Genomic DNA, 11266 nt, shown 5'->3' with positions numbered 1-11266 from the left:
TATATCACACACATTCGAGTGAGAACAATCAAAATGGTTCCCATGGAGTACCATGGATATTTGGGGTGCTAATATCTTCCCCTTGCATAACCGACTTCCTTACCCAACATATCTCTTTCCCCCGGGTTTTGTCGATGTTTTCCCTTTCCTTTAGGAATAAATAAAGTTCGATGGCGACTCTGTTGTATGTTCGAGCGTGCGATACGTTCGGGTATATTCCCGCTAGCTTCAATGTTCAGCATACATCTGATGGCAATATGATTCTGGTGTGTCTCTATGTTGATGACATATTGCTAACAGGAAGCTGTTTAGATGAGATAGCTAAGTTCAAGAAGGTATTGATGAATGAGTTTGAGATGACTGATATAGGAAATATGGTATATTTTCTAGGGATGAAGATTTTGTACTCTGATAAAGGTATAATTTTTTTCATCAACTGAAGTATGAACTTGAGCTTCTGAACATATTTGAGCTAATGAATTGCAAGTATGCGATCACACCTGCTGAAATAAATCACAAGCTAAATTCTGATGTTAAAGGTGCTGATGTAGATGCTACAAATTTTAAACAGTTGGTGAGCTCATTAAGATATCTCTGCAATACTAGACCTGACATTTGCTATGCAGTTGGAATGATGAGTAAGTTTATGACCAAACCAAAGTGGTCACATTACCAAGTTGTTGTTAAGATACTAAGATACATTAAGGGGACTCGGAAGCATGGAGTTTTGTTCTCTTCTGGTGTTGAATCTGATTCAGAGCTGACATGCTATTCAAACTCTGATTGGTGTGAAGACAGAGTTGACAAAAGAAGTACTTCTTGATATTTCTTTAAGTATCTGGGAGGTCCCATTTCTTGGTGCTCCAAGCAGTAACTAGTGGTTGCATTGTCAACCTGTGAAGCTGAGTACATTGCAAGTGTTTTGTATGCTTGTCAAGCTGTGCGGATTTTGAACTTGTCGCATGATCTGAAGATAAAGGTGAGCAAGCTTGTGAAGTTGATGATTAACAACAAATTAATTATAAGTCTTGCCAATAATCTAATGCTGCATGGAAGAAGCAAATACATTGACACAAATTTTCAATTTCTGATAAATCAATTTCAAAATAGAATGCTTGAAGTTGTTCACTGTAGCACTCAAAAGCAACTTGCAGATTTGCTGACTAAAGCAATCAAGACTGGACACTTTATCCATTTAAGGGATGAATTGATGTTGTTGATTTTAGTTAGCCGAATATAAATTAAAGGATGTTGTTAGATATAATTCAAATTTATTTCATTTGCATTTAATTTAGCTTGCATTTGAATTTTATTTGAATTCTGATAGGTTATAAATCAAATATGATTTAGTTTGTAAAATGACTGATTTATAACATTTTTATAATTCTGTTAAAAATTAATTAAATATTTATTTTCTCTTTCTTCGATCTTCATCTTTTTTATTTTCAACCTTGTGTACCAAAATACCCTAAAAAATCAGGGTCGGTCCAATCATATCGGAGATCCCGTTCTAATTATAAAAATTGGCCCAATTTTTTTTTAAATACAATTATAATAATTAAAAAAAAATCAAAAATACAATTATGTATTAATTAAAAATAAATTTAATTATAATTATTTTGAGTTTTGATCAATCTTGATTTTTTTATATGTTGAGTTTTTATCATAACATTTCTTTTAATTATTGAATTTTTTTAATAACATTTTATTTATTTTTATTAATATTTATGAAAATAAAATAAAATTTTTAAAAATTAGAGTCCTCTAATATTTTGGACCATGTGCTGCAGCGCATGATGCACGCTGCATGATGCACTTGGACGGCCAGGCTTGAAAAAAACCATAGTATTTTCAAGCTTGATTGCTTTAGCTAAATAAAATTTTAAAACGTCTTCATCATGTCTAGTGGAAAAACAAATCTGATTTGAGCCAAAAAATTTGTTGGTCAATAGACCTATTTTCAATTCTAAATGCGTATCTAATTAAAAAGAGATATTTATTTGACCACTAACTATTAGTATAATTGACTAACATTCAAATTAAGAGATTGATATGTCATTTCAAAATCCGAAGAATTCAATTATTAAAATCTTATAATTTTAAAGATAAAACTTTTAATATAATTGTGTCGAAAAAATAAAATGGAATAGGATTTAGCGTATATTTAGTTCTACTTTTAAAAAAATTAGTAAAATTATCACTATAATTATAATTCAGTAGCTATCTTTGTATTTGAACTTTATTTTATTTTCCATTATAGTCACACATTGTAGTTGAATGATTTTAATATTTCTTTATAGTTTCTTCAATTTATTTCAGAAAAAAAATACTTTTAATACATTTTTATTTTAAAATAGAATTATCATCAATTTTGAAAATATTTTGAAGATATACTTAACTTTTAATCTCAAACATGATTTTTAGTTTTTACATGTTAAACTTACGTTTTAATAAATATATTAAAAAATAATTTTATATTCAACAATGGACATTTAAATAAAAATTAATTTTAATTTATTAATTTTATTTTAAAATTAAAAAAACAAACTTTTATAGAAGATGATAAAAAAAAAGTTGATTTTGTTAATGTGTTAAACGGTATTAGAAGTTTATTAGAAGTTGATTAGGGAGGTGGGTGGATAGATATAGGCTATAGCAACAGGCATGACATGTTTGGTTTCAAGAAAAGACAGTACTAGTCGTCACAAAACAAGAGGACGGTTTGGTCGGTCACTATGGCCTCCACTTTCGACCTATTACTTTTCTATGGTCCTATTCTTAGTGGGACAAATGCTTACTAGGAAATTCTAATTATTTATTTTTAATTAATATTATATATATTTTTTAAATTATTACTAATAAATCCTTATTTTTAGAAGAAGACAAATATTGTTTTTTATCAAGTAGTATGATGATTGAAAATTATTTTTTAAAACTGAATCTGATTAACTTATTAATTTTCTTAAACTTATACTAAATGAAATCATATTTGATTTATTAAAGGTGATTATGTAATTTTATTTTTACACTAGAATTTTTGTATTAAAATTAATTCAGACCACTACGCCAACATATTTATTTCTAATTTTTTACTTTTGAATTTTTACAAGCATTTTAATGTTTTCTAACACGATCTAAATGATTTTTTCTTGCTTTAGGAAAGGAACACAATCTAGATTTATTTTCTTGTACAATGACTCAATTTAAATTCTTATCATGTGAATGTTTTTTTTTCTATTTTAAATAACAAAAATAAAAATTTTAGTTTGCCTAAAAATGATTATTTTTTGAGTTGTTACGTCACGTGATTTGGTAAATACATCCCTCCTTCATAATTTTCTAGATAATAAAATATAAAACAAAGACTACCCTAACTAACAAAATGTATCTAGTCAAATTTTGAATTAAATATATTTACACTTTTAAATTATTTTATTTTATTTGATCCGAGTAAAATATTTAAAAAGTAAAAAATAATTTCATCTTTACAAAATATAATTAATTAATTTAATTATATTAACTAATTGATATCATATATACTCTCTTTTAATATTTTTTTAATAGTAAAAACACAATTCAAGACAAACTATCAGAATTTTTTTGAGTCAATATTTTTCAATATATTTGACTGTATATATATAGTAATAGTCAGTACAGCAGTACTTGGTAAAATATATTTTTCATATTTTTACTTCACTTTAATTTGTATAAAATAACTAAATAAAACACTCACAATAAAATAAAGAGGAAAAATTATATTATTTTTTATTTACATGATTTTGTTAAATGAAAAACCGGTGGCAAATGTAATCTCTAAAGTAGCGGCGTTCCTGTATGTTTATTGCCGGATTGGCTGTTACTGGGCCCCACCAACTTTTTTTCAACACATATATATATACTAATGTTTTCTTGTTTTTAAAAAAAAAAAATATAAACTCAAAAATAATATAATTCTCATTTTCTCTCTTATATACCCTTTTCTCTATATTTCTTCATCTTCCAAATTCCACCATCACTACTCTTTTTTCCCAATCCCCCATTTTTCTCTCTCACTCCACCACAAGCAAAAAAAAACCAACTTTTTCTCAGGCAAGAATTCTATCTATCTCTCTTTTCTTTTTATTTATTTATTTATCGTTATTCGTGTGTTAGATTAACCAACCATCTTATGGAAGTTCTGTATTTTCCAATACTCTTAATCTTGTTTAATTTTTATTTATTCATTTGCTTCTGATACTGATACGGATACTGTCTTTGATCTTTAGAAACTTGATTAGTATTCTGATGGATCAGAATATTGATGTGATTCATGATTATATACTTTCAACTTCAATCTTCAATAGATCAATTATAGGATCATGTTGAATCTTCATCTGTTCCTGATTTGATCGAGTTACGGTTTTGTGATTTTCTATCAGATCCATCTCTGTATAAAACTATAATCAGCAGTTTCTATAGAATTAAACTAAATTAAAAAACTTTTGATTTAATTGATTCTTTAACTATTAGTAACTTTTAAGCGTTAGGTGGAGTAGTATATATATGTTTTACTATAATATATGAGGAAGATTTTAAATTAAATTATATACTTTAGTTTTTGACTCAATAATTTTAATACTGTTTTTGTTTTTATTTTTATTTATTTACTGAATACCATTAAATAATACTGTTTTTTTTACTGAATACTTTTAATACTATTCATTGTTCTAAAAAAAACATAAAAGAAGAAACACCAGTTTTTTCTCTCACTGCCACTGTGTTTTTATGTGGAATCTTAACTCTGCCTGTGCCAGCATCGATGTTGTTGGCAATTTTTGATTCCTTAAAGTTCACAACTACCCTTATATTTTTCGTAAAATACGAATATATCCTTCACTTTTAGTACTAGACTTGTCTTTTTGGAAGAAAAAAAAAAGGGTGAGATTCCTTTTTAAAAATTTATTTAAAATTTAAAATATATTTATCATAATATAAATGATAGTAATTACTTGTTTGTTTGTTTCATCACAAAAGTAACAACGTGAAGAGCGCATATGATTTTCCATTAATTAATGAAAAGGTTGCAATTAACGCGTCAAAATAAAAGTTTATTCACCTGAATTTTTTTTTAGCGTAAATTAATATCGTTGGTTTAGAGAAAAGTGGGCCCACAGGAATTAAAGTTGATTCTTGCAAATTCCGGTTTAATTCATTTTTATTCTTTGAATGTTGATTTTTGGGTCCCATGATGTCTAAGTTTTAACCAACGTTCAAGATTGAATCTAATCTTCTCCAAAAAGGAAAATCGAACGGTGGATTTTTCTTTTTGTTTTCTTTTTAGGAGAAAATTGGAAAAGAAAAAAAACAGTATTTGTTTGGGACCAAACCAGGCATGGATTGATAAATGTCTTATGTGTGAGATCAAGCTGTAAAACATCACTCTAGGACCCACGTACTTGGTTCTAGCATGTGATATTTTTGTCATCATCAAAAACACTGAACTGTTTATAATCTTTTTCTAATTTTGAAATTATTGAGTAAATTATTTTTTTATGTGTTTAAATTTTCAATTATATTCCGATATAGTCATGCATGCCATTTTGTTATCATTTCTGTTTCCACCATGTTTCAACCTTATGATGCTCCACGAGGGTTTGGTTGGTTGCTTTCTAGAATTTTTTTTTATTTTTTATGTAACAAGATCTATGCCATTTGATTTATTATTATTATTATTATTATTATTATTATTATTATTATTATTATTATTATTATTATTATTATTATTATTATTATGTTTGAACCTTACATCTTCATTCATCATATTTCTTCTTTTCTTCTATATCAGACAATCTAAGGAAACATGGAAGAAGAGACAAAAGTCATTTCAGAAGTTCCGGTGACAAAGGTTGTTGAAGAAGTGGATCACAAAGGTGTTGACATTAAGGTATTGTTTTCTTTGCATTACTCTAATAGTTCTGTTAGTTTTAGTGCAAACTAGTATGAATGATCATTGTTTATGGTTTATTGCAGGCAACAAATGGAGACTTGCCGGCCAAGGAAATAGCCGAAGGAAAGAAAGACGAGGAAGATAATGCCTCGGATGGAGAGTTCATTAAAGTCGAGAAGGAAGAGAATGTGGTTGACGATACGTCCAACAAAACTGAAAGAAGCTCGGATCCTCCTAGCAGAGAATTTCTTGAAGCGCAAGAGAAGGTTCGGGAGCTCGAGGCTGAAGTGAAAGCACTCGCAGGATCTTTGAAGACATCTGAACATGAAAACGCTGCGCTGAAGGGAGAGGTCTCGGAAACAAAGGAGAAATTGAAAGAAACTGGAAAGAAAACCGAAGAGCTTGAACTAAGTCACAAGAAACTGCAAGAGCAGATTGTTGAAGCCGAGAAAAAGTACAATCTGCAGGTCAGCACTCATGAAGAGGTTCTGAAAAGTCAAGAAGTTAAGGAGAAAGAGCTTCTTGAGGTGAAGGAAGCATTTGATGATCTGAATGTCAAGCTCGAAAGCTCCCGAAAGAAGACACTGGAGTTGGAGAATGAGCTGCAAGTTTCTAAGGACGAGGCACAGAAGTTCGAGGAGCTGCATAAGAAAAGCGTTTCACATGCTGAATCTGAGGGAAACAAGGTGATAGAATTTGAGAGACTACTTGAAGAAGCGAAATCGAGTGCGAAAGGCAAGGAAGATGAGATCACTTCTCTGAAGGAAGAATTGAAGGGAGTTAATGATAAGGTTGCTGAAAAGGAAAAGGTTGAAGAAGCACTTAAAACGACTGCAGCTGAACTCTCTACTGTCCAAGAGGAGTTGGCACTCTCCAAGACACACGTATCGGAAGTTGAGCAAAGACTGTCTTCAAGAGATTCGCTCGTAGACGAGTTGACGAAGGAACTAAACCTGATCAAGACTTCAGAAACACAGATAAAAGAAGATTTGTCAGCGCTTCAAAACCTATTTGTTTCTACAAAGGAAGAGCTAAAAGAAAAAAGTTCCGAGTTGGAAAGTGCAAGGCTCAAGCTGCAGGAGGAGGAAACATCGAAAGAATCAATTGAAGTTTCATTCAAGAGCCAGGAAGCGAAGTTTCTGTCGGTACAAGAGGAACTGACTAAGCTCAATGCAGAAAAGAAAAAACTCGAGGAAACTTTTGAAGATCTAACCGTTAATGAGAAACACTTTAAGGAGTTGTCCACTGATTTAGAGGCGAAACTAAAGCTTTCGGAGGAAAATTTTAGTAAAACGGATTCTCTTTTATCTCAGGCGCTTTCGAACAATTCAGAGCTGGAGCAGAAGGTGAAGTCTTTGGAAGACCTTCATAATGAAGCTGGATCTGTCGCAGCTACTGCGACTCAAAGGAGTCTTGAGCTTGAGGGACATATTGAAACTACAAATGCAGCTGCAGAAGAGGCAAAATCACAGCTACGAGAGCTCGAAACACGCTTCATAACAGTGGAGCAGAAGAATGTTGAGCTTGAGCAACAATTAAATTCAGTGCAGTTGAAAGCCAATGAAGCTGAGAGAGACGTGACTGAATATTCCGAGAAAATTTCTCATCTCGATGCTAAATTGAAAGAGGCCGAGGAAGCGAAGAATCTTCTTAATGGCCTACTGCAGGAGCACACAGATAAGGTAAGTCAACTTGAATCAGATTTAAACCAATCAATCAAGCAGAAATCACAATTGGAGGAGGAGCTGAAGATACTTACCGAGAAATGTTCTGAGCATGAAGATCGAGCTACCACATACAGTCAACGCAGCCTAGAACTAGAAGGTTTAATTCAGAGCTCTCATTCCAAATCGGAAAGTTCTGAAAAGAGAGTGAGTGAGTTGGAGTTGCTACTTGAAACTGAGAAATACAGAATTCAGGAACTTGAACAACAAACAAGCACATTAGAAAAGAAATATAGTGAGTCAGAAGAAAATTCCAATAAACAACTTGAGAATGTGTCTTATCTGACATCAGAACTTGATGTGTTTCAAGCTCGAACCTCAACCCTCGAAAGTACACTGCAAGAAGCGAATGAAAGGGAAAAAGAGTTAAAAGAATCTTTAAATGCTGTGACGGATGAAAAGAAAAAGTTAGAAGATTCTTTAAACAGTTTGAGTGAGAAGTTTTCTGAGGCGGAAAACCTATTGGAAATTGTGAGGGATGATTTAAATCTCACACAAGTTAAGTTGCAAAGCACTGAAAATGATCTCAAGGCTGCTGAATTAAGAGAGAGCGAGATAACAGAAAAACTTAATGCTACTGAAGAAAATCTTGTTGTAAAGGGAAGAGATATAGAGCATACTACTGCCAGAAACTTAGAACTCGAGTCGTTACATGAATCTCTGACAAGAGATTCCGAACAGAAGCTCCAAGAAGCTATTGAAAAATTCAACAGCAAAGATTCTGAGGTTCAATCTCTGCTTGAGAAAATTAAGATTCTGGAGGAGAATATTGCAGGAGCCGGTGAACAGTCTGCATCTTTGAAGAGTGAATTCGAAGAGAGTTTGAGCAAACTCGCTTCATTGCAAAGCGAAAATGAAGATTTGAAAAGGAAAATTATCGAAGCTGAGGACAAGACTTCGCAGTCGTTTTCCGAGAACGAATTACTGGTTGGAACAAACGTTCAACTGAAATCAAAGATTGATGAACTTCAGGAGTCGTTGAAGAGTGTTCTATCTGAGAAGGAAGTCACTGCTCAAGAACTTGATTCGCATAAGAACTTAGTAGCTGAATTGAATGATGTACACTCAAAATCTTCCGCAATTCATTCTGCCAATGAAGCTCGCATCGTGGAATTAGAATCTCAGTTACAAGAAGCTTTGAAGAAGCACACTGAGAAGGAATCAGAAACCAAAGAATTGAATGAGAAGCTGAATACTCTAGAAGGACAGATAAAGTTGTACGAAGAACAGGCGCGAGAAGCCGTTGCAACGTCTGAAACTCGTAAAGCTGAGCTTGAGGAGAATCTCGTGAAATTAAAGCATCTTGAAACAGTTGTTGAGGAGCTACAAAACAAGTCAGTCCACCATGAAAAAGAAACTGCTGGAGTAAAGGAGGAAAATTCGAAACTTGTTCAGGAAATAGCTGTCTATGAAACCAAATTAAGTGATTTACAGTCAAAGCTCACTGCAGAACTTGCCGAAAAGGACAACACAGTTAATGAGCTACTCTCATCGAAGAACGCCGCGGAAGACTTAGTGACAAAGCTCAGTGAGGAGGTGCAGACATTGAAGTCACAGGTATCTTGCTATTTTCTTTGCCTCTTTCTATTTGTGTAATAGAATTAGAGAATTGACCTCAATGAAATATTACCAACTCGCAGATATCTTCGGTAATAGACGAGAAGAATTTGCTCAATGAGACTAATCAGAACTTAAAGAAGCAACTTGAGTCTATGATACTTGACCTTGAAGAGAAGTTGAAGGAGCATCAGAAAAACGAAGACTCTTTGAGATCTGAGGTTGAAACACTCAAAGTTGAGATTACTGAGAAATCTGTATTGCAAAGCCGGGTCCAGGAAATTGAAGCGCAACTCGTGACAGCTGAATCTAAACTACATGAAGAGGTACTGTTAGAGCTGCCTATATCTTATAAAACAAGTGAAAATTCAGAAACAAAAGTAACTTTCAAATCTTAACGTACAATCTTTGCTTATTAATCTGATGTTTTGCAGGTTGGAAGTGTTCAAGCTGCTGCTACTCAAAGAGAAGCTGATTTGAGTTCAAAATTTAAAGATTATGAACAAAAAATCAATGAAATAAATGTTCTGAATGGAAAGGTGGTAGAGCTTGAGAAAGAGTTGCAACTTGCACAGGCTGCTATAGCTAATCAGGTGCGCGCACGAGCTCATTACAAATGATGTTCTTCTATGCTGAGATTGAGATGAATGTATAATCTATATTACTGATTTTTCTCATACTGATTTTCTATATTTTCCTTTTTATAATGCAGAAAGGAGCTGAATCTCAGAAGTTGGAACTAGAGGCAGCCTTGAAGAAATCTCAAGAAGAACTTGAAACTAAGAAAAATGAAATCTCTCTTCTACAAAAACAAGTACTAGATTTTGAGCAGAAATTGCAACAGGCTAGCGAGAAAGTCTCAGTCAAGGTAATTTACATTTGTTAGCGTACGCGGTAGGAACCATCGAACTCATGTCAAGTTATAATCTGTTAGCAAAATTTAACGTTTCCATTTCTTAATGATGTTCCAGGGTGAGGAGAGTGTTGATAAGAAGGATGGTGCGGAAGTGAAATCACGAGACTTTAGCATCTCGACTCCAACGAAAAGGAAGAGCAAGAAGAAGTCAGAAGCAACAACTGCTCAGGCATCAGCTTCTTCGGCCGAGACTCAAACTCAAACCGGCCAGGATTCGCCTTTCACGAGCTTCAAGTTCATCTTTGGAACTGCTCTTGTGTCCATTATCTTCGGCATTATTCTTGGGAAGCGTTATTAATATTGCGAATATGTCTTTTGGTTTTTGTGTCAGTTTGAAAGCTTTACATGCTTTCAAACTTGAGTCTGGAGTTGGTTAGGGAACTTGTTTTTGCTTCTATCGCTTGCATTTGTGCAAAAGAAATGGGAGTTGAGTAATGTTTTGTTTCTAGTTTGGAATTATACAATTTGAATGCAGGCTGTTTTGCTTTGGAGTAAGTATATTGTTCTTCTCAAACTGGTGAACTATGGTGTAAAGAATAAGACTATTATTATTCAAATTGTGTTACTTTAACATCAAAGTGCAGACGCCATGAATGTAATTATCGTAAAAATCTACAAACTACTACTAGCATCTATCTATGTAGTATCTTTCTAGCTGCAATCATCTGTCCAATAACGAATATCAATAATCTGTTACGTGATTCGTGGTTGAGTCAATTTCTTATCTCAAAGCGGAACCGCACTGCTAGTTGGATGGTCTTGCCCACACGATATATTGTCATGAGTTGGCCACCATGATCGAAGGTTGTCTTCATCTAGCCTATACCGGTTTAAGGGCTCCCCAAGAACTCATCGTGCTCTAGAGTTAGTGGGTCAAAGTTTCACAATGCTAACTGAGTTTGAGTTTTTTCTAGACATGTCGATTCATAGTCTCTGAAGTATTAGACCTATAAGAGGTATATAGTTCATAGTCCCTCTTACAAGCATATAAAGATGAAGTGATTTAAGGTATATAGTTCATAGTCCCTCGATTGCAAATTCGATTAGGATAAAATAATATAAGGCATATTAGTACATGGTCCCTTGAGCACAAGATCTTTCCGAGCTAAGAAATATAAGGCATATTGTTTTGTTTGCTGAACA

The 11266-nt window shown here is 32.9% G+C and overlaps 2 protein-coding genes across 3 annotated transcripts; both read left to right on the top strand.

Annotated features, from left to right (window-relative positions):
- Positions 1–257: 257 nt before the first annotated feature.
- LOC127103420 (uncharacterized mitochondrial protein AtMg00810-like) lies at positions 258–823 on the top strand. The gene is made up of 2 exons (XM_051040683.1): positions 258–335; positions 443–823. The coding sequence occupies exons 1-2, from the start codon at positions 258–260 to the stop codon at positions 821–823; spliced, it is 459 nt and encodes a 152-aa protein (XP_050896640.1).
- A 3112-nt stretch (positions 824–3935) lies between these two features.
- Positions 3936–10701, top strand: LOC127106265 (uncharacterized). Of its 2 annotated transcripts, none has more exons than XM_051043566.1 (7): positions 3936–4089; positions 5825–5923; positions 6010–9207; positions 9291–9533; positions 9642–9800; positions 9920–10075; positions 10179–10701. In XM_051043566.1, exons 2-7 carry the CDS (start codon positions 5840–5842, stop codon positions 10419–10421), a joined length of 4083 nt encoding a protein of 1360 aa, XP_050899523.1. In that variant the 5' UTR covers positions 3936–4089; positions 5825–5839; the 3' UTR covers positions 10422–10701. The 2 variants fall into 2 exon arrangements, with proteins under 2 accessions (XP_050899523.1, XP_050899524.1); XM_051043567.1 differs by lacking the exon at positions 3936–4089 and adding an exon at positions 5498–5636.
- Positions 10702–11266: the final 565 nt, after the last annotated feature.

Source organism: Lathyrus oleraceus, chromosome 7, assembly GCF_024323335.1.
Source record: "Lathyrus oleraceus cultivar Zhongwan6 chromosome 7, CAAS_Psat_ZW6_1.0, whole genome shotgun sequence".
Classification (NCBI taxonomy): domain Eukaryota; kingdom Viridiplantae; phylum Streptophyta; class Magnoliopsida; order Fabales; family Fabaceae; genus Lathyrus; species Lathyrus oleraceus.
This window is presented reverse-complemented; position numbering and strand designations above follow the sequence as displayed.